The sequence below is a fragment of the Phaseolus vulgaris genome, chromosome 4 (genome assembly GCF_051622355.1).
Source record: "Phaseolus vulgaris cultivar YP4 chromosome 4, ASM5162235v1, whole genome shotgun sequence".
Classification (NCBI taxonomy): Eukaryota; Viridiplantae; Streptophyta; class Magnoliopsida; order Fabales; family Fabaceae; genus Phaseolus; species Phaseolus vulgaris.
This window is the reverse complement of record NC_143501.1, coordinates 2,603,716-2,628,652: the sequence shown is the minus strand read 5'-3', so window position 1 is coordinate 2,628,652 and position 24,937 is coordinate 2,603,716. Positions and strand designations below refer to the sequence as shown.

Genomic DNA, 24,937 nt, shown 5'->3' with positions numbered 1-24,937 from the left:
TTTTATGTTGATTTAAAATTATTTTCGATCGGGTTGAAACCAAGAGAATGATTATCATAGTCGATCCCTGACAATCGTTCTTTTGATTTTAATCCCATAGGAGAATAGAAATGATAGAAATTGTATATAGAGAAACGTTATTACTGTTAAAATACTGATGCAGCTTGGAGTAAGAACAATAAAACATGACATCAGAATAAATGTATAACATAATGTTGAAACTTGATCTGCATAATTGATAATTTGCCATTGCAAATTATTTCATCGAACTATATTATACATATTCAACTTAACATTTGGGAAGCATGGCATGGTTGATAAGAACAAATTTGCTTTCAAACAAGAAGAATGTGCTTGAGCAACCATTGAACAATCGACCTAATGGGTCATTGGCAAATCTGGACACTATATTAAACAACCTCACTGAATTCACAACCTCAGAACAATTGCAATTTACAGATTCTTGCTTCCAGCCTCATATACCTCAGAGACAGTATTCAAAACAATCTAGTTTCAGAAACTATAGAGCCTGCATTTTCCAGTCCCTGCACAAACTGAACACTCATCTGCATCTCCAGACACATGCTTAATGCAATGCTTGATTCTATCATTCACAACATCCTGCGGCACAAGTTCGTTAAATTTCAAAATGACATATACAATGCGAAACTGAGAAAAAAGAGAGAATGGTCATAGAGGACAAAAGCATGTGAAAAGCTCTATTGGTGAGAGAAAAACTATATGAACCATTGCTATGGCCACAACATGGTAAAGACGCTTTAAGAGAGGATAGTTGAGATCCTCAGTAAATTAGTGTAGTATAATATATATATATATATATATATATATATATATATATATAGAGAGAGAGAGAGAGAGAGAGAGATCTGAATTCTGCTACAAGGATTATAGTTAGTCATGGGTTATCCCCTGAAAGAAGTTCTACCAAACCTGACTCATTAATGGCGTGTTTGGAATTTCATCCAATATATATGTTTAAAAGACCACATCAAATTAGATTTACACACAGAATCTACAAAGTCTAGGCTCCAGCCAACACTTTAAAAAGGCGAAACAAAGATGCATCAAAAAATTTAACAATTCAATTTGGGAAACTTATAACAAATAAAACAATTGTATCATACCACAAGTAGTTCATGTAGTCCGAGGGGTGCAGTTACAATGTAAGACACATCTGGGTGTTCCTTCGCTGCCTCAGCACTTAAAGAAGGAATATCCTGAGTAATGGTGACGTTTAAATTTTGTGCCTATTTTCTATCCTCATCAAGTCAAAGGATAATTTAGACTGTTTATAGAAAAGTACGAGGTTTATGTAGACCTACCTGACTCCAATGCCTTCCAGGAGAGAGAAAGAAGGGACTAACAATAATGCGATTTGCACCTTGTTGAACGCAAGATTGAAAAGCATCTCTTATTGATGGTTCAGCTAATTCCTGCAAATGTATAATACTTTTATGAAGCGTAAAGAATTTGCTCCATAGCTACAATTTTGTCAAGAAATGAAAAGAATGACAAGTTTAAATGCACAAAGAATTTTGGGTTATTACTATTGCTATTTCTGGCAGCTAAATCTAGATTCCAGGTGACACATAGAAAAAGGGCAAGAAGCTCAACTCTATTTCCTCATGAAAGAACATTAATGGTTTATTGTGCATGCCATAAAGTTCAAGCAAAGCACTAAAAATCCTAAAACAATGCTAGACTAACTCACATGCTAGAAAATGATTTTCAAGACCAAAGAGGCCTTATCCTACAATTCAGGCATAAGATGACAATTCACAAATAGCCCATAGGCTATAGCAGATCAAGTAGCTATCTACCATCATTCAGATTTCAAGTTTTATCTTAATATGGTCTTTCTACGCTTGAAATGATGAAAAAACTCAACAGATTATAGAAGATTACCATATGAGCAGGCTCCACTATCTCATAACCAGTTTTATACTTAAACATCTTCACAAACTCGTCTGACATTCAAAACAAAACAACTTTTAGACATCAAATTAAAGCATTCCCAGTCATAATCAATTTCAGAGACCGTAGAGAGGTAATAGATGGGTTTGGCTTACTAAGCATGAAATTGGACTCTTTGCGACGCGAACCATGATCCACAATTATCACTGCATCTCCGTGACCGACTTCACCAGAGTTTTCTCTAAAGCTGCCATTTTGAGCGCTCAGACACAAAAATCCACTTAAATTCCGAGGCTTGGAAGAACAGCAGAGAGAATTTGATGACTTGAAGGGCAGACATCTAGGTTTTGTTCCAGTTTCACATGAAGAAAAACTGTAGCAGCAACAAGAACAATGCTAATAAGAAAAAGGGGGGAAAGGAGAAATTTCAGATGTTGTATACAAAGAGAAAGAAAGGGGATATCCAAAAACTTAATTGAGAATTAAAGCAAAAAGTACCTATAGAAGGTATGAGATTGAACAGAGAGAGACTTCATCAGGATCGATGATCACAAGAAAGTCAACAACACTCCTACAACCAAGAGAGACAATATACTATAGTTCTGTTTTGGACTCCCTTCAAATTGTTATCATGTCAATGACTACAATGATCTATTAAATAGAAAGGGGCAACGGGACACAACCATCTCACTCAAACAACAATAATCCATCTCTAGTTATTTATTTTAAATAAATACAAATCTAAATAAATAATAGTAAACACAAGAGACCAATTTTGATCTGATTTACCATCCACATAAATAAACTAAGAGAACAACAATTCAATCTCAGAATTCACCATTCTTTACTCCAGAAAATGAACTAACACAATAATAAATGACAACTATGCCAAACAGACAAGAAGATAAGTGATACGGGCCAAATTGCAGAGCTCACACCACAAACTGTGAATAGTCACTGGTGATAGAGACCAAACATGCAGGACACCAACTAACACGAACTAAACCTTGACCACTGCCAACAGCCGTACCACACCAAGGAGACTGGCTTCAACATTCATGGAAAACCTGCAGCTTGGAAACCTTGTAGTCAAAGGCAGCACTTTAAGTCAGCATCTGCACATGTAGTTACCAAAGAGAAATGCAAGTCAAATACATCATCTTTGACAACTAAAAAGATGGAGAGGATAAAGTGCATGCTTCAACAGTAGAAAGGGGAGCCTGCTGCACCCACTCACTCCTTTTATGGTGTTGCACAAAGAGGTAACTCACTTTTATCATGAACATTATCAAAATTATAAAGTGTTTACTGTACATGCACCACCAGAAGGAATATTAATAACTTTAATGGAAGGGACAGCATGAAAAGTATCAATAGACCAACTTTACTAATTTGCATCAACTGTCATCATGGATAACAAAACAAATCAATCTCATCAACTTTTAATCGGAGGAATAAAGTACAGAGATTGCAGGAATAAACATGAGCCGAGTTTGATAACACAAATGATAAAGGTTTTGACACCAATGAAGAAGGGCTTCAATGAGCAAAACCTATGCTGAGTGAATGGGGACAGAAGATTCTACTCTTCACTTGGAGATCGAATTGCAAACAAACACTCTAGATTGATGATAGAAATCCACAGAATGACATTAGGTTTTGTGAAAGTATAAGGTCCTTGAGAGTGATGTTTGATTCCAAATTTGGAGATTTTAGTGTTCTTTAGCCTTCAGGGGTGGCAATGGTAATTGTCAAAATGTTGACAGAACTTTTCTAATACTTTAATCAAATAAATAGCTTTTAATAGTCCTCTATATTGAATATATGATGATATCTAATTACATAAATATTATGAATGCAAAACTGTACGATCATTATGTGTTTGATGCATTTATATTACTTAAAAATATCAAACTGTAAAAAGATAACAAACTCATAGTTGCAATTCAATTATCAGCTTAATTTGTCATATTTTGATCTGAACCAAAAATTAAATTAACAACTCACTGCACATCCAACTAGAAACCTTATAAGTATTGATACTTAATCCATATCTTCACAAAATATAGAAAAGAAACCTATGAAACCAAAACGAGCCTCTATTCAGTATTCACAAGGCTAAGTTAAATGTTAACACATCATGATTTATGAAACTAGCTGCTATGAAAGCTCCATGTAACAAGTCTCTATTCAGTACACGCAGGGCTAATCTAAATTCTTAAACACAACATGATTTACGAAAATCACTAAGTTTATATCAAAATCACTTCGTTTATAAACTTAAACAAATTGATACATTAAGAAGAAAAAATAAATAAATAAGTTTCACCAAATGTTAAAATTAATTTATGCATAAGAGTTTTTTCCAGATTAACTTCTCTAAGAACTAATTTTTAACTAAACAAGTTAATTTTAGTTTTCTTATTTTCTTTCCCTATAAATACTTAACGAAAAACTTATTCACACATACTCTAAAACAGTGCCGCAAGGGGCAATACCAGTATCCAAGAAAATTACAAACTACAATTCCTACTTTTCATTTGTTCATTAGAAAATTGAGTTTGAGCATTGAACTTCTCTTGACCCTTCCCCCTTTTGACGCTTCCACACTTTGAATCTTTCCCTGTGTTCTTCTCCATTATCAAGTTACAGTGGGAAGATGAAACAATCATAATCATAATTTTGAATGAGTTTTACCTTATGAGAACAAATAAATTAAACTCAAAAGTAACTAAAACCATAAAATCAATGCTGCAACATGAACCACCAATTTCATTCATTCAAATTGAATACCTAAACATAGAACAAAGAGAGAGGAAGAACGGACCTGACGGTGGCGGAGGTCGCCGGCGAATATTCCGGCGGTGGCTCTTTCGAGAGACGACGCCAAGGAAACAAAAGCTCCAAAGATAACACAAAAATAGAGAAAGTTTTTTCTTCTTCTGAAAGCTAAGATCTATATTATCCACTCTATTGAAAAAAAATGCTTATTTATTTTTTTATAAAAAAATAAAATAAACAAAATAATAACTTTTTAAAATAAAATAATAATAATAATAATAATAATAATAATAATAATAATAATAATAATGTTTACTTTATTTTTGTAGTAGTAGCATGAAAAATTTGTACAAAATTGGTTCTTCTCAGATTTTTTGTTGAGAATGAATATTTTCTGTAAAAAAGTATTAGTGCTAATATTGAACATGGAAACAATGTTTAGTTCTTAATTTTGTAATAAATTACTGATGTAATCTGAATCATATTTTAGTTAACAAAAATAATAAAAAAATTAATTTAAAATTCAACTTTTTTTACTAAATTTTAAATTTGATTTTTACTTCCTTAGAAAAAAAAAACTTTTAGTGATGATTATACGATCATTTGACTATTAGATTTACTAAAATTTAATATCAGAGGCTAAACCATTATTTGAATCAAAGCTAGAGTAGTTTTATAAAGAAGTATACTAATTAAATAAATAAAAAATTCAAATCTTATATTTATATTTAAAAATAATGTAGTTCACTTCATTAAAAAATATCTGTCGGTTTTTTTCATAGAAATTAATCATTTTATAATAATAACATAGTGAAAAAATAGTGGCTTTGACCTAATTTTCTCATTTTATTATTATTTTATTATTATTATTATTATTATTATTATTATTATTATTATTATTATTATTATTATTATGGTTATTATTATTTATAAAGTACATGTATGTTTTATTGCAAGTAATATTGTTTCATTTTTGTTTTTAAAAAATGGAATTGTTGTAGAATAACTAAGTCCACCCCTATTTTTTATAGGGCAATTTCTCCCTCCACCATATCAATTTTAGCATCCACCCAATCAACTCTAAAAAATGACAAAAATACCCCTCTTAAATGACGAAAATAACCTTACACAAAAATGGAAAAATTATTTTTGAAACTTTTATCTGAAATATTTTGGATTTCAATTTTGGGAACATATTTTTGAATTCTGAAATTTTTTAATCCAGAATGTATTTTTAGTTTTGTGTTCAGAATTTTTTTTCCAGTATGTTTTTTTTTTATTTCTCAATTATAATTATTATTGTGGATTTTTTAATTTGGAATAAGGGTAATTTTGGAAATTTAAAAAATTGATTTGGTGGAGGTTAAAATTGATATGGTGCAGGAGGGTAGTTTTAGAAATTTAAAAAATTGATATGGTGAAGGTTAAAATTGATATGGTGCAGGAAGAATTTGCCTTTTTATATAGTGATTGTGAGACTAACGAGGCCCATGAATAAGGCCCAACATTATCATGTAGTTTGGGCCCTTACACTAATTTCTTTGATGAATGATGATCATGAGTTGCTCTATGATATTTATTTTTTTCTTTTTAGATGAACTATTAATGATACTTTTTTTGAGATACTAATGTTATTTAAAAAAATTAATTCTTTTAATATAAATTTTTCTAAATATCTAAATCAAGATCAAATTCTTAATTATATGCTTAAAATAAAATTATTTATCAATTATGTTATTCGATATTTTTCTTTTCCACAATAATTACATAGTGAGGTTATTTCACGTAGATTAATGACAACATTAAATATATCACTTTTTAAAGCATTTTACAATAATAGTTTCACCATTAAAAATTAACTACTTTCGTTCTTCACTATAGATTTTCTCAACTAATTTACACCTTTTAAAAAATCACTTCATTTATTTTGTTTTAAATGGTTGAATCTTTGATTTTTTTTATTTTTAATTTAATTATTGCATCTAAAGTTTAAGATAACATTATAACTTGTTTTTTTATTTATACATTTATTTTTCACCTAATTTTGTACCGTAATAGTTTACATATTTGTAAAATAAAAAGAGATGGCAAATGCTTTTTAATATAGTAATGGTAATATTGTTGCGTCTCATTATAACTTATATGATACGATAAAATATAATTATATGACGAAAAAAATTATAATATATCTTTTTAAGATACTCAATTATGTTTAATATATAATCAATTATATTGATATTGAGGAAGTTTCAAACAATTATGAGTGCAAAAATGAAGTGTAAAATTTGTATCTTAAGCAACAAGTAGGTGATGTTAAGACTTTGTCAGTTTAATGCATGTCTAAAAATACTACACTAATCTTTGATTTTATTTTTATGATTATTAATAATTAATTATTATATTCCTCATTACTTATGAACCATTTAACCTACTTATAATAAACATTATATATATTATTTAAATATTATATGAGGGAACTATGTAACACTCAATTTTAAATGTTTACACTTAGGATGGTTTTAAAAAATATATAGACTAAAATTGTAAGATAGGTTTAATATATATTAATTTTTAACTATTTGGTTTTATTATAAAATCTCACAAACTTTTAAAAAACAAATCTATTTCTTCTAAATTTTTTAAGTCATTTATTATATTTTCCTCTTATTACAAGTCCAAATTTAGAAGATAACAAATATTAGGATAATTTGAACATACTAGATTATATTTTTGAGTAATTTTTATTGTACCGATAAAGCTCGTATGATCGATACTATGACTCGGCACCGATCCAAACCGATCGACATGACCAACAACGAGACTGATTAATGATTAAGTGTTTGTTAAACTCCTTTTATTAGGTTCATTAATGATAATGGCCCCACAATAATTGTATAAACTAGCACAAATCCCAAAGGATCATGTACGCAATCATCTAATCCATTTAATCCTAAATACTGAGTGTCGAGTGTTGAAGTCTGACTTGAACGTCGAAATACCTTTTGCAGGTACCATCCGAGTCCGAAACTCACGAGGAAGAGGAGTGAGAGAGCGAGAGCATGGGAGTTCAACTGAGAGGAAGGAATTAGGTGCAAACCGTCTAACCGATGAGTTGATCGAATTGTTCTCTTAGTTTCGAATCCATTCGAGAACATTTATTTGTCGATCAAGCAAAAAGTGTTATTCAAGGGAGAAAAAAAATAAAGAATAACACCTATTCTTACGTTTTAATGACTATTATGGTGAGAATGCCTGGAAAGACATAGTAATTTGGAGTTAGGATTAAGTTCGAGACTCGTTAAGTAAAAAAATTATATTAATTTCACCTATAGTTTAGTCACGTAAATTAAGAATATCATGTAATTAAAAATAAAATGAAATATTACATCACAATGTTATATGATAAGTGGAACGTACAACCCTAAAATTAAATAGTTGAGAACTATGATGATTTCAATAGATCATTTGTTAATTTTTTATGGAAATATTCAATATTAGTAATTCAGAAATGTAAGGCTGAGAGAAAAAAATACTAATAATTTAATTTTACACGAATTTTGTAAATATGGATTTCTTATTCAATGCTGTGTATTTGCTAGTACATGCAAAGTTTAAAAAATGATGATATTTTAAAGAAATAGACAACAATGACAAGTATAATAAGAAAAGGTTAAAAGATTCTATTTATAACCCCTTTCTTAACATGGATAAGAAAAAAACAAAAAGAAAGAATAATGAAAGTAAAATTATGAATGAATTTTAAAAAAAAGAAAAAAGAAAAATGATGATGATGATTATGGAAGAATGAAAGGTAGGTATTATATTGTTACATGGAAGTGAGGGACAAGGCATATGAGAATGATGAGGTAAGTGTAGGTAGGACAGTGGAGTGTCATTATACACTATCATTGCCCTCTGTTTCTCCTCTCTCTGCCACACCCTTTTTTCCAATTCAATATTCATAACACATTTACTTTTTCTGCCAAATGCCATTTCCACAACCCTTTCATAAACCTTTCAACACATCATCATTTTCAACTCTACACCTCTATTCCAACTCATCAACTTTCCAACACTCTATCATAAATTCTATAAAATATCTAAATCATCAATACCAATATACCAAAAAAAATTACAACTTATATTTTTTAAAATAAAACTATATGGATTCAAATGTATAAATTTTTATCTCATATTAAGATTTATGATTTAGGGTTTATGATGAAACTTAAAATTTGACTGATTGACATATTTCAAAAATATTAAGATTAGAAAAAAATTAACAAATTTAAGTCACACAGAAATATTAGGTAACATGTTGTTAATTAGGAACCAAAAGTTAACCCATATTAATAATAACATGTTCATAATAAGTATATAAATAATCACAAATTTCGATAAAAAAAAAATGTCATTATCATGCATTAATTGCATTGAACACCGAATACTGAATACTTCCTTTAACGTCAGAACACCTTTTACAGGTGTTTTTCTAATCGAGAGTCAACGAAAAAAATAAAAATTTGACTGAAATGAGTGAGCGAAAACAGAGAAAAGAAGAGTAAGCCAAATTAATTTGAAAAGTGTAAGAAAATTATGTGAACCGACAGTCAAGATAAAACTCAACAGGTAAAAATTCTCTCAATCTTTTTTTTATACAAGAACAACTCTTATTACAATATATTTTAAATAACTTTAATATCATATTAAAAAATTAACTCAAAAAACAATCTTATAGAAATATAAATATGGATCTCAATATATAAAAAAATATTTATACACTCATTGTCTTATATTTTAAATTGAAAATGATGTCTTTAAAATGTTCATGATTAGTACTGAAACACCAGACTCTTTTCAAGTAAAAAATCTAACTAAAATTTTAGATAATTTTAGCTTTATTTGTAGATAAATTAAATTAGTCTAACAGGAAAATTTGGAAGGATTAAAAAACTGAGCATTGATGGTGAGATGTGTAGGACGTAGGTCCCAGATGTGAGAGGACAAAGGGCATTTATGTAAATAAATATGCCCAAATTTGTTGTCGTGGGACACAGCAGCCGCCACAGCCCGCATTTCGCGGGCTACAAACATCGTTTCTGTCTGTCTTCACCGTTTTGGCGCCAACTCGCTTTGTTTCAAATTTTCACGGGCAGTTCGGGCAGGATGTGACCCAAACCGCGTCATTTCAGCCAAAATAATAATAATAAAATAGTTAAAATATTGTTAGGGGAGTATTAGCATGAAAAATAAGTAACTCAAATTCATAAATTTTAATGTTTTTGTTGGGTTTTTGTAAACAAAAATTATTTTATTGAAGACTGAAAACATTTTTTATCTTTATTTAAATTTGATGTTATTTAATTTTTTAATGAAATAATCTGATAATTAAGGAGCAAAGTAAAATTAAAATTATGTTGTTTTCTTGATGATAAATATTAAATAGTAAAATATTTGAATGAAAATAAAAAATATTTAATAAAACAACTAAAATATCTAACATTATAAAATACTTATAGCTTAATTAAAATAAAACTTAGTAATATCAATATTTTTACAAGAAATAATTCGTGATAATATATATATTAAAATCTTATTTATGTGATAGTGAATGCACTCTTTTGAGATTTTATATTATTTAATATTTTAATGAAGAGTAATAGTGATCTCCATTTAGTTATTTTTTTTGTGAAATTTTAAGTTTATTCATAAATATTGTTATTAATGATTCACTTATATCCTTTATATATTTTTTTCTCTTTAGTAAATCCAAGGAATTTGATTTATCAAAAATGTATTACAAATGTTAATATACTTATGAGAGTGTAATAATCTCTAAAACTCAAATTTCTGCATGTGAACATAACTCTAAATACGTTTAGGTTTGAGACATAAACTATTTTTATTTAATTGAAATTTTTATGTTTAAAATTTATTACTTTATCTAAAAATGAGTTATAGCATTATTAGCATCCATCATCACATCTGATCTTTTGAAAATTGTTATTCCCACACAATTTTATTCTCTAAAAATTCTTAAGTGAGTTTTTAAAAAAATATATATATATATAAATTGTCTTACACTCGATTTTTGAGCGATATAGATCTATATTGAACATACTGAAACATATTCTTTTATATAAATATTATTTATTTTAAAATAGAAAGTAATTAATTTGGAAAAAAATGAAAACATTATTAATTTTTTAAAAATGATTAAAGATGTAGATATTGTTGGATAGAGGAGAAAGAATCTTTGAGAAGGGAGAAAAAGTGACACGTGAGCAGTGTGGTATTATGTTGATGTTGGGTTCCAAATTTAGAATATTTGATATGCTTAGGATTCCTTAGAGACCCATGTGTAGGTGTCTCTACTTCTCTCTCTTCTCTTCTCTTTCTTTCATACATTGGATTCCTTCTTCTATTCTTCTTCTTTCCCCATTTTTTCTCCTCCAATTAATACCCTCACTCTTCACTTCTTTTCTTCAATTTTTTATTATTATTTTTCATGTCTATGCCATACAATCTCCACTTAAATGCACCTTGTTACCATACATTCCACCTACTTCCATCAACTTATCTCCTTCAAAATTCAAACTTCTCTTATTTTCTCCATTTTAAATGAGATTAGAGTTTGTTTTTGACTTTAACATGGCAAAATAATCACTCTACAACTTATTTTTAAAATAAAATAATAATTTTTATAAGTGTCAAATGAATGGAATTGATATCAAGATATTATTGATCTTAAATCAGCATAACTTCACAAACTTTGTAAGAATTAAGAATACACTTAAACCCTCTTAGTATTATGTTTTTTTTTTCTTCTCTATCTATTCTTATAAAGTTATGGAATGCAAAAATAATACCAGCTCAATTACTTGTTACTTTTTGTTAACATTTTGATTCACATAAAATTTTAAACTAACCATTTATGTATGGTAAGGTTGGATGAAGGATCAACCTTTGTTAGATTATTATTCTTATATAAGGGACAGAGAAAATCTCTTATAATGGTTGAACATGTTGTTTTTTCATCCTATTTTCCTTTCTCATTTAAACTTCTCTTTTAGTATTCGGATTTCGACTCTCAGTCAAAAATGCATTTACAAAAAATTATCCGACGCTCAAGTAATACAGTAACAATGATGTACATTTACTTTTAGTGAGACCTTTTACTAACAAACCGAGATTAACATACATGAATAAAAATGTATTACCTAGTTTTTCATATGATTTAATATATATTAATATCATTTTACCTTAATAATTTTTTTATGACGCTCAGTCAATAAATACCAAATACTAAATTATTCTAAAATTGTAAATCTTAAACCCTAAACCTAAACCCTAAATCATAAACCCTAAATCGAAATTTGGCCTAACAGTATAATTATAATCTTTGTTTACCAGTGAATTGATATAGATATATGTAATATTGCATGATCTAAGGGGTTGGTAGTGGAAGTGGTGGACACCATAGTAGTTGGTGTTGCAGTTATAGGGAGAAAGGTAGAGTAGTAGAGTATGGACCAAGCTATGAGGTAAGCTAGAATCCATGGTGGTGACAAGTCACAGTCATTGCAAAATGGTAGCAGAGTTAGGGTTCCTGCACTGTCATACCACACTATATGTCAAAACCCTATCTGCAAACTTTGTACTTCTACATTCATTTTTCCTCTTCTCAACAACACTTTCTCAACCATGGCAATTTTCTCACAACAAAAACTCATAAACATGCTTCATGTATCAGTTACTCTCAGTCAAATCTTCTGAACATATAGTAGAAATTAAATTCACACTTTTTTTTCAATAAAATACCACCAAAATTGTACATAATAATAATAACTGATTTTTACTTTATTTTATCTTTAACAGCAGCTTTGTAGGTCCCTTGTTTTTTTTTCAGAGAATTTAGTTTTCATTTTTCTTAAAAATATGTAATTTTTTAACCAATTTTAACTTTTACGTGGGTTTTTTATTTTGACATTTTAATTAATTAAAATATTTTTTTATAATATGATAGATATACTTTCAATGAAGATTAAAGTCATAAAATAAAATAAATCGAAAATGTGAGACTTGAAAAAAAATACCCATGTTAAAATTTAACCTGTTTTTTTATTACTTTATTTAATTTGGTTATTTAATTATTTTGATTATTTTCCCCTCTTATTTACGTAGATTGTGACTTGTGTTTATTGTATGAGTCATGCAAAGCGAAAAGGTTACTCACAAATGATAAAGTACTGATTAAAAAGAACATATCATTTTTTATAAAATTTATATAAAATGTTTACCGAATTTATATATGACTACTTTTATATATTTATATGAGAAATATATAAAGTTCAAGTGGTAGTAATAGTTTGGAACTTTATTTAGAAAGTATATTATGTTAAAGAGGAAAATAAATATTATGAATATATATGTGTTCTTATCGGAAATGGATTTGAAAAATTTTGAGGTGGAAAAAATATGACTTGAACTTCACATTAATCGATCACAAAGAGAGAATGAAGGTTTACTTATAAAAAACTCTAAAAGGATTAATTCAGTAAAAATATAAAATATTTGTGAGAATAAAAAAAAGTATGAAGAGATGTCTTACCATACATTTTATATTAAATTTGTCTTTTGAAAATAATTTTTTGAAAAAACTTATCCTAAACATATTCAATTCGACTAACATTTTACTCAATTTAAAATCTTGATTTACAAAAGAATCATATATAATAAATTGAGGGATGTTTAATAAACCTAGAAAAATACATACAATTACATATTATTTATCACTTCAATTGAATTCATATAATAATATTGTATAAAATACATAATCATCCAAATTAATATAGTATAATATTATATCATCATTATACTTAATTACTGAACTAACAATTACACTCTCAAAATCTCACTTGAACAAAACTATTTTCCTTAAAACAAATTATAAAAGATAATATATCTAACATGAAAGTATTTTTATAACAAAATTACAAAAGACAATAAAAAGATATATCACTAGTCACTTAAGTTATACAGTGTTTTCAAATAAAGATATTTATCATTTGAACGTCTTACTGAAATACTTCAGTGATAAACTCAAATAAAACACCTAACTAAATCTACCAAACCATATAAAAAAATCAGTCAAAAACTAAACTAGTCGAGTGAATAAATTTTCTCAATTAAATTAACCAATAATACCTCAAATACTAGTAGAAAGAAGAATTGAGAGTTTTTTTAAGTCAAGATATTTATTATAAATTGAAAGAGATAAGAATTGAGTGAAGTTTGAAAAGGAAAAAAAGAAATAAGTGGGCTAAAAGAGAAAAAAAATAATGAAAGAAAAAAGAATGAGAAGAAAGAAAAAAAAAAGGTAAAGATATAGCCCAAAATGTCCAAAAAATTTGAAAAGTGTGTAATGACTTGACCATGATTTAGTATGTTAACTAATTCCTTAATTTCAATAAACTAATATATTCTCTTTTTTTGTTGGGTGAAAATAATTTTAAACTTTATTTAACTTTAAAACTAACAATTGTGGTTTTTTTTTTCAGAATGACAATTTTAATATTTTCAATTTAGATAATAAAAATGTAAAAGATTAAAACTATAAAAAAAAGTAATAAATTTTAGTGATAACAGTTAATGAAGACAAATCAAATAAGTGATTAAAAATAAATAAATAACATGAAAAACTTAAAGAATTGATAAATAATAAATATAAATATGAACAACATATTTTATTAATCTTTTTTATTTTATTAAAAAATTAGTATATTATGTCTACCTTTGTTTCACCTAAAAAATAATATATATTTCTTATTTTATAGACCTAATTTGATAATTATTTTTACATCATAAACTATGTAAAAGTACATTTCCACTAAATAATTTTTCTCTCAATATGTTCCTTTACACATTTTTTTAATCTTTACTTCTTATATAATATAGTATAATTGATTCAGAACTTCTATCTCATTCTCACTTAAATTATTCTTTTAATTTCATCAAACTCAAAGTCTTAAATTACTGATAAAATTAATAATATTTATTAATTTTAAAAATAAATTATTTGTACTGATCCAAGATGGTGGATCTGCCATGAACCCTCTAGCAAGTAAGTAGTATGGGAAGAAGGGACGCAAACGTGTGTGGTAGAAAACACAATAAATGCTAAATTTTGCTACATTACCTTTGCCTTGCACTCAAACATAATGCTTTTAATTTTCTAGCTAATTAAGTACAAGAATAAAAACCCTACCCCCACAAAAATAAATAACTTACAACAAAAATAATGTTATGAGATGAATGATGATAGGTTTTAATAACATGGAATATTTTTTTAAAACAAAATTTTATTAAACAAAATCTCTTCATTTAATGGAAAATTACAAGAAAAATCAACTCAAAAAGTTGTAATATTTCGTATGAAGGTAAAAACAAGAGAAATATAAAAAAAAGACGAAGGTAAAAACAAGATAAATGTCAAAAACAATAAAAATCAGGATCAAAATGTGTTTATGAGGCTCAGACACTTCTGTTAAATGGTGTATCTGTGTCGGACACACGTATCAGTGTCGACACTCGTATGACACTTATCGGTAAAGTGTTCAATTAAAAAAATATTTGTTGGATTTTTTAAAATTCTAGCACGGTTCTAACACAATTTTAAAAGATATAAATACAATAATTTTCTAAAAACTTAATTTTATTGTATAAATTTTTATTATAATTATAAAAATAAGGAACAAATTCTTTTGAACCAGTTATGAAAAATATCTTTTGGCTCTCAAAAGAATCTGAAACATACTTTTGCACATAAATATTTATTTTCAATTTATATAATTTAAAATTATATAATATATAGATTTGTATCCCCGTATCCTACATTTTTGAGATTATGCGTATCTTCGTATCCATATCCATATCGTGTCAGTATCCGTATCCGTATCTGTGCTACATAACTTGTGCAGCTATGCAACGCGATTTACGCGATCTATCATGAAACATTTTTATTTATTGATAAGCTCGTCTAATGGATATAATTAAAACTTCTCTAATATATGAACCAAACATTCATAGAACAAAAGTATAATTAATATTACAACAAATCATTAAATATAAATTAATTTTAGATAAAAAAATAATTACTTACTATATAGACTAAATTATATATTATTTAAGAGACTACAAAATTATTGGTATTTAATAGTTTCTAAATTATAAACTAGAATCTAAAGTAGATGGTAACTAAAACCTTAGTAACTAATTAGATACCAATTTAAATTTAAAAACTACTTTATACCAATAATTTTGTAATATGTAGAATGGTAATCTAAATAAGTCAATATAGTAACTAATTATTTTTTGACTTTAAAATTGATTTCTAGTTAATGATCTGCTAATAATGTTAGTATAAAATAATGATGAATTTAATATAAATTAAAAGTTTAAGTGTAACACCGAGTCCACCTTAAATAAAAATAACAGAGTTGAACTCAAAAAGTTGTAATATTTCGTATGAAGGTAAAAACAAGAGAAATATAAAAAAAAGACGAAGGTAAAAACAAGATAAATGTCAAAAACAATAAAAATCAGGATCAAAATGTGTTTATGAGGCTCAGACACTTCTGTTAAATGGTGTATCTGTGTCGGACACACGTATCAGTGTCGACACTCGTATGACACTTATCGGTAAAGTGTTCAATTAAAAAAATATTTGTTGGATTTTTTAAAATTCTAGCACGGTTCTAACACAATTTTAAAAGATATAAATACAATAATTTTCTAAAAACTTAATTTTATTGTATAAATTTTTATTATAATTATAAAAATAAGGAACAAATTCTTTTGAACCAGTTATGAAAAATATCTTTTGGCTCTCAAAAGAATCTGAAACATACTTTTGCACATAAATATTTATTTTCAATTTATATAATTTAAAATTATATAATATATAGATTTGTATCCCCGTATCCTACATTTTTGAGATTATGCGTATCTTCGTATCCATATCCATATCGTGTCAGTATCCGTATCCGTATCTGTGCTACATAACTTGTGCAGCTATGCAACGCGATTTACGCGATCTATCATGAAACATTTTTATTTATTGATAAGCTCGTCTAATGGATATAATTAAAACTTCTCTAATATATGAACCAAACATTCATAGAACAAAAGTATAATTAATATTACAACAAATCATTAAATATAAATTAATTTTAGATAAAAAAATAATTACTTACTATATAGACTAAATTATATATTATTTAAGAGACTACAAAATTATTGGTATTTAATAGTTTCTAAATTATAAACTAGAATCTAAAGTAGATGGTAACTAAAACCTTAGTAACTAATTAGATACCAATTTAAATTTAAAAACTACTTTATACCAATAATTTTGTAATATGTAGAATGGTAATCTAAATAAGTCAATATAGTAACTAATTATTTTTTGACTTTAAAATTGATTTCTAGTTAATGATCTGCTAATAATGTTAGTATAAAATAATGATGAATTTAATATAAATTAAAAGTTTAAGTGTAACACCGAGTCCACCTTAAATAAAAATAACAGAGTTGAACAAAATTAATCTCTTAAGATTTTGAGATAAAAAATAATTTCATAATAATATCTTATATAAATTTATTTATGATTGAATCTCCATAAAAGTGCATCCTCTTATAATGCATGACTTATCATTCAATGTTGAATCCTTATCATAAACATCAAAATAGGTTCATTAATCATGTGAATAATAAATAATAGAAGTTTAGAAAAGAATGTTATAACACTATAGTAATAGATCATGTGTGTGTTTTTTTTTTAATTTTTTGTCTTTGGATATATATTTTTGGTCCCCACAAAAAGAACATGTAGCTCCAAAAACTAGTTAAGAATTGACAAACATAAGATGCAAAAACAAATTCAGTGATGGTATTGATGAACATTACAATAATTCAGGAGTTGTATCTTTAACGAAAAGGATTGTTTGGTTAGTTCCAATTTGAAAGCTACAAAAATGTTACTTTCTAATTTCTCTCATCAAAATTGGTCACTATTATCAATTCATGCACACTATTTTTTTTTTAATTTATTATTATTATTGGTTGAAATGCATTAAAACCATTAATTTTTATGTATTTCGTTTCTTATTTAATGATTTGTTTTTCTGATTTTGATGGGTCTTTGTAAATTTAAACCAATCAAAGAAAGTTTGTTTGAAATAAAGTGATGCAAATAAATTTGTTGAAACATAATTTCTATTAAGAAACTTACTTGTGTTTATTAAAATTTAGTAAAAAGTGATTCATTTTAAAAATAATAGCTTTGATGTTAGTTTTTAATCTACATTTTTTTTTGTCGCAAATCAGATATGAATAGCCTATTTTATATAGAAGTACAAAAGAGTCGAGAAATTGATTTTTTCAACATTCTAAAGAATATATTCCCTACAAATTTAACTATAAGAAGGGGAGAAATTAAATTAAATATAAATATAATTTATTTGCTTTCACCTTATTTAAATATCATACAAAAAAAAATCCATCAATTAATTGAGATTTTTTTTTTTAATTTTTGATATCGAGTTCCAACAAATGATACTCTGAAAAAATACAAATGTGATTGGTAAAATTAAATGCTATTCACTATAACTTTCTTAATTAAAAGTAATTAATTTATTTATACTCGAGTCTGAAAAAAATTATAAATTTTAAAAAAATAAATAAAATAGTTTAGGAAGCCAAGTAAAAAATATCCAACTATTTTTTTAGAGTTTAATTTTGTTCATCGAATCCATTAGAACAGGCAAATAAATCCTTTTTTTTTACATTGTTTTCAAAGTTTAACTAAGTTGTTTGAATCAAACTCAAATTATATATTATAGTTAACCTAAAACTAATTTTCACTAAATGTTAAAAACACATTTTACCCTGCATTTGAATACAAATTATATTTTTCTCAACCTCAAATACAAGATCAACCCAATTGAAGAAGCAAACCTAAGAATTTTTTTTGTTTCTTAAATAGAAAGAATCCAAGAATGTTGGTTTTCCTATTCAATATAAGTGATGAAGTAATTGGTGACATCATGGCTCCTAGCACAAGCTATTTTGTTGACTTAATGGAATTTAAATCAGGGTTAATGAATGATGTGGACATTGGTGTATAAAAGCTACAAGGTTTAATATTTTAGTCATAACTACCTATTTTGGCATGTTATTAAGAATGTGATTTCATAAATAAATGTAACAAAAACAAAAATCTCATTAGATCAAAGAGGTGCTTCCTAGAAGGAAGCAAGGGGCAAAGTCAAAAGTGAAAATGGATGAAATTTTTTTAATTTTTTTACTTAACTTTTCTTTTTCCTCATAGGAAAGCATCATTATGTGGTACCCATTTGTGCCATGATGGTAGAAACCCCATTGCAAATCCAATTCTAAAATGACCACAATGTGACAAAGTAAGAGCTATCTAAAATGACCACATTTACTACAACTTTACCAAGTGCTTTCTTAAAAGAACCCTAATCCCTAGAAACCCTTTCTCATTATTCAACACCAAAGAGAACCTCATATTAGGTAAGCACTATCATCATCAACAACAACAACTTTTAAACAAATCCCTTTGTCATGCTAACCTTATCATGTCCACTCCTTAAACTAATGAAAGATTCTTATCCATGGTAAGAACATGCAAGGCCAAAACTCTCATCCACACAAACACAAATCTAATTAATACCCAAAATCATGCAAGCACTAAAGATTCAAAAGGGTCAATGAGATTTTTTTGCTATGCCTAATCAAACCATTCATTTTGAAATAGTGACAATTGCATAGGATTCTAATCATCCAATGTACTTGCCTTAATAATTTCCACTTTTAATTATCTCAAGAGTGCTATGACCTTGGTTGTGGTGTGCAAGGGCAAGATAAAGTGGGTGGGGCATAGAAGAAGATTAAAGCAAGAGTTTTGAAGAGGGGTGTAAAAGGGTACTTGGGGCTAGTAAGGTTGGAACAAGATTCATTTTAATTTGTCATCATCTATCAATATGTGTTTTTTTAAAAAAACTAATTTCTGAAAATTTATCACTAACATGATTTTTTCCCTTTTTCTTGATGGATTCTTGTGTATGCATATAATAAGATATAATCAAAGTTCTATACATTGTTTTAAAAGTTCAACTACATATCAATTATACCACTAATTTGTATAAGAGAAGTGTGATACCTTACTATACTTATGAATTTTTTTTTAGCATTAATTAAAAGTTATGAAATTTCACAATTTTTTGTGTACCTAATGATGTTAACTATTGAAAAGATTTTTTCTTTTGCATGGGTAAGGTAGCTTTAGACTGGTTAGACAATTTGACCCACACATGTACAATATAACACGCTTGTGTTTATGACTTTTGTGTATGGGGCTTAGTGGAGAAAAAACTATTGAGTTGAAACCTAGGAACCACAAGAAGTAAAAAGGAGTACGACTCTCTTTTTTTTTTATATAAAAGAAAACATAATAATAATAGGTAATTATTCTTAGTGTAGTTTTAGAGTAATTATCTATAAAAATTAATGAACTTGTCATGATGATTTATTATTAAATGATACTAGCTTTTTAAAATATTTTTTTATAACTAGTATATATAAATATAGATGATTTTTTATATATTTTTCGTCTACTTATTTTAAGGGTCTACTTATAATAACTTTGTTAAATTTTCATGTTTTTTTATCTTTGTTTCTTCATGTTTGTCAATTCTCATACAAATATTATGTTTTAATGTTTTGTTTTACACCCTTTTTATAAAATTAACTCAACTTTCTAAAGAATTACATTGTTATATATTTAAAATTGAAAAACTTAATCCAACTTTAAAAGAATTGCATGATTGCATTTCCAAAGATTAAAACTTTTTATTTCCAATGAGATAAAATTAAATAAATAACAAAATTAAAAAAGCAATTAAGCTTTTTCTCTCAGTATAATCTGTGCTTAAAAATGGCAGATTTTCATTAAAAAAATAAAATGAAAAAGGTACTATTTTAGAAAATAAAATGTTTATTCCTCAAAAACTAATTGCATGTTTTTGGATATTCTAACATACACCACTCTTGAAGCAAGTGTTTCTTATTTCTGCATATTTGAACATGAATTTGGATTAAAACTCAAATCTTTGAAGAAGTTCCAAGCACAAGAAAAACAAATCATCCGTTTGGAGTGGGATTTCTTAAGAATATTAGAAGCATGGTGGGAGCAGAACAAAAGAGAGAAACATAATTTATGACAGAGAAAGAATTGAGTCAGAAAAAGTTTCTTCTTCTGCTGAAGATTTCAGATTTTGGAGTAACAAGTCCCAGCATGTCACATTAGTACATGGTCAGGGGATGAAAAATTTCACCAAATTTTTGCTAAACTTTGATCTCAATAACTCCAACTTCCACACCCATGTGTGACAGTTTCACATTAATGCAAATAAAAAATTAGCATGAAATATTAGGTACTAAGAATTAAGCCCTTTTGGTCTAACACACCAAAAAATTAGGCATATCCAATTGCACATGAGATCCAGCAATAAAAGCAGAGAAGAACCAACCAAACTAACCCAAAAAGGGAAACAATAGCTGCACCAAACCACAACCACACCCTCTTCAAAAGGCTAAAACTTACACAAAAACAGAATCTTCACTCACAGCACAAAAGGGCCACACAGTGGAAAGCACAAAACCCCAAAACAAAAACTTACAAGTCATGTTTGTCAAGTGTTGAACCCTCTCACTCAGTCACTCTCCAAGTCATTGGAATCCCATGATTTCATTTCACCCAAATAGCACCAAATATCAAGATATTTAAAGCTTCTCATTAATGAAAAAAAAAAGGGTAAATAAACTACATAATAGCTTCTAACAAAAACTCAAAAAAACTACTCAATCCTCCTTTCTAACTTCTAAATATCATTCCTCTTTTCCTTCATACTTTATACACAAGTTCTTGCTTCTCAGCCTAGGAAAAGAAGAAAGAGCAATTACAAGCATTCAGAACCAAAAAATTCACCCCTTTAAGAACAAAGCAAGCAATTTCAACCACTCATGAACAACCCACAAACACATACATAACATATCATGTATGTGCAAGTAATGAAACAAACACACATCATTTTCAAGTATGTGTCTGCAATATTAACCATTGATCTTCTTCTCATCACTTCTCATCACGAACAACTGAAATTACTTACTTCATCATATACATATATATAGAAATTGAATTTTGAGTTCCAAATAAAAGTACACTACCCAAATCTCTCTCTTCTAAGTCCCTGTTTGCTGTTAGTTGAATGAAGTCGAATCATTTGGCTTTATGACACTTGAACACACTCTCCAAATCAGGTGGCGTGAAGAACTCTCTCACGCCGCCAGTGCTGCCGCCACACCTTGTCGGAGGTCTGCACTTTCGCGGCGCCGGCGGGCAGGGCAAATTGTCGGGTATCCTTGATTCCTTAGCTGTGGGTGTTGTGGAGAGTTCTTCAGCATTGTCGTCTTTGTTGTCGCCGCCATTGACGCGTTTGGTGTTGATGGGTTTGAGAGACCGAACAGCGATTCCGGCAATTACCCACTTCTTGGATTCTGATTCCAGGTCCGAATGAGAGAACCCCATGTTGGAAAAAAAGAGGGAAGAGAAGAACCTTGGGTGAAAGGTTACAGCTTTTGGGTGAAGAAGAGGAAGAAGAGGGAATAAGAGAAAAGGGTTTTCAGTTTTTGTCTTGAGGGATCAAAAGGAATGAAGAAAAAAAAGGAGTGAGGGATAACAACAAAAGGGTGTGTGAGATTTGAGAGGTTTTTTCATGGAGAAATATGAATTTTCAGAGAGAAAAAGAAGAGGGAAGAGAATGAGAGAGAAAGAGAGAAAGGGGGTGCCCGGGGTTTTACGGGCAGAACCAAGGCGAGATTTTGGCGCCAAAATTTCATTGATTTGGGCAGCAACGGCTCTTTTTCCCGCCTTTAGCTTTTGGCGGAATTTCCAATTTTATCCTTTTTTTTTAATTTTAATTTTATTTATTTGTTTAATAAGTTTCTAGGGAGTGATGCTTTTTTTGACAAGATGTGTAATTTTGTTTTACTTTTAAATTTTATTCTTGCTTCTAATTATTTATTTGTTTATTACTAAATTAAAACTTTATTTTTTCTTTATTTACTATATACCTCAAATCAATATGTGCAAATATAAGAGTCATTTAATTAAAATAAAAGAAACAAAAAAAATGCACAAAATTGAAAATTTAACCAAAACTACATGTTTTTTTGTCAAATGTCAGGAATATATAATTGATTTTGAGTTTAATTCATTTTAAATATTTGTGTACTGCATGAAAAAAAAATATAAAAAATGTTTGAGTTTACTCTAAACTAATTTTTAATTGAAATTAATGTTATAAATTAAGTTAATATAAAATTAGTTTTTGCAGAAGATCAATCAAAGTCCAAAAATATGTACTGTATCACTGAATTGCACGTGCACCTGCCAAATAACTAGGAAATCCAATCACTCAATTCGAAGCAAAAGATCATGCTAATAATAATAAAAAGAAAATAGTAATATATTCAGAAATTTACACAAAGTGAAAAATAGAATAATTGTAAAATCATAAATAAAATAAAATATATAAAGAAAGAGTGATTAAGATATATATAACATGTATCAAAAGATACATAAAATAAAGCTGGAATAATATTAAAAAAATTAGGAAATAAAAATATAAAAAATAAGAGATGTATAAAAAATAGTTGTTCAGCAAGTCATCAACATGTTTATAAACTTTGGCTTACCCAAGAAAATTATATTTTAATATTTATATGTCTTCAAAATGAATAAACTGCAATAATATTTAGTTTTATAATGAAAGTTAAATAGATGAAAAAACGTTTAAATAAATAAAATTGGTTAAATTTTTATTTATTTCTAATTTTAAAAACTGAAAGACTTATTATTTGAAGTTAAACAATTTACTTTGTAAGTTTTTAATAATTATTTTCTAACATTTGACTAACACTAAATTAATTTTTTTAAATTGTAGAAAAGGAATTGTTGACACTGTTCTTAAGTTTTTCTTATTTAATAATTATGTTTTTAATTATAATAATGACAAAATTATTAATAAACAATGCTGCTAAAAAATTAATCATGTTTTTCACTATTTTCATTCTCTTTTACACACTTATTATGATCAATTTTCTTATCCCAACTTCTTTGAATGATCATAATAACAAGACACAAAAAAATAAACATTTAATATATATATATATATATATATATATATATATATATATATATATATATATATATATATATTCCATGCATCATACGCAAGATCTGAAACAGCTTCTGTTTTCAGAACAGTGCTGACAAAGGAAGAAGACATCTAGTGTTAGATGAAGCAATAGGTTCAGAAGCTATGTCATTCAGAAAGGGTAAATTCATATATAACATCATTTTCACAGTAAAAAACAGTGAATTTTTTTTAAAAAATTCAAATTTTATTGTGATGTATAATTAAAATAAGTATGTTAGAGTATTGCATTTATTATCATATTCTGCATGTAATAATAAACTGTGTAATAGATTGTGGATAAGAAATCATGACCATTTATTACATGTTCTAGCTTATTTATGAAATTATTTAAAAGATTTCAAGTTGAATAAATTTGCAAACATTGAGTACATGCAATTTTAGTTTTCTTTTACAAATACCAAATTAAAAATCCATAATTCTTTCTAAAATTTTATATATTATTATTATTATTACTAGCAGGTTTGATTATATCTGTAGTTTTTTAACTTTAGGAAAACTTTTATTTTAGTCTTTAAAACTTAAAATATTTTAGTGCTTAAACATTAAATTTCTCATGGTAAATATGAGAATATTAACATATAATTTTAAAGAAGAACGAATGTAAAGAAACATCCCTAATAACAAAGATTAAAACAACAAATGTGTTATAAATATTGGAACTATAACAATAATTATGATTAATCATCGACCAATTATCCTCATTATTATCATGATGCTCCATAATTCACGTTTGATGGTTGGACCTTCGTCAAATTTACAAAAAATGACATAATGTTGGATCAAGGAAACTATAAATGTTACCAATCATATTTTAGACATCTTCAACACTTACAAGGAAAAACATATCTTCAAAAGAT

At 27.3% G+C, this 24,937-nt stretch overlaps 2 protein-coding genes across 8 annotated transcripts; both read right to left on the bottom strand.

Moving 5' to 3' along the window:
- Nucleotides 1-210: 210 nt before the first annotated feature.
- Nucleotides 211-4,904, bottom strand: SIRB (sirohydrochlorin ferrochelatase B). 7 transcript variants are annotated; one of them, XM_090301465.1, is made up of 8 exons: nucleotides 4,763-4,904; nucleotides 2,872-3,050; nucleotides 2,434-2,506; nucleotides 2,091-2,331; nucleotides 1,927-1,988; nucleotides 1,344-1,454; nucleotides 1,146-1,238; nucleotides 211-621 (listed from the first exon to the last, which is right to left on the bottom strand). In XM_090301465.1, exons 4-8 carry the CDS (start codon nucleotides 2,095-2,097, stop codon nucleotides 514-516), a joined length of 381 nt encoding a protein of 126 aa, XP_090157591.1. In that variant the 5' UTR covers nucleotides 2,098-2,331; nucleotides 2,434-2,506; nucleotides 2,872-3,050; nucleotides 4,763-4,904; the 3' UTR covers nucleotides 211-513. The 7 variants fall into 7 exon arrangements, with proteins under 7 accessions (XP_090157591.1, XP_090157590.1, XP_068501531.2 ...); XM_090301464.1 differs by having other exon boundaries at nucleotides 2,091-2,308; nucleotides 2,434-2,503; XM_068645430.2 differs by having other exon boundaries at nucleotides 2,091-2,308; nucleotides 2,874-3,050.
- Nucleotides 4,905-21,573: 16,669 nt separating this feature from the next.
- LOC137836574 (cyclin-dependent protein kinase inhibitor SMR6) lies at nucleotides 21,574-22,638 on the bottom strand. Its single transcript, XM_090301110.1, has one exon. It carries the CDS (start codon nucleotides 22,385-22,387, stop codon nucleotides 22,079-22,081), a length of 309 nt encoding a protein of 102 aa, XP_090157236.1. The 5' UTR covers nucleotides 22,388-22,638; the 3' UTR covers nucleotides 21,574-22,078.
- Nucleotides 22,639-24,937: the final 2,299 nt, after the last annotated feature.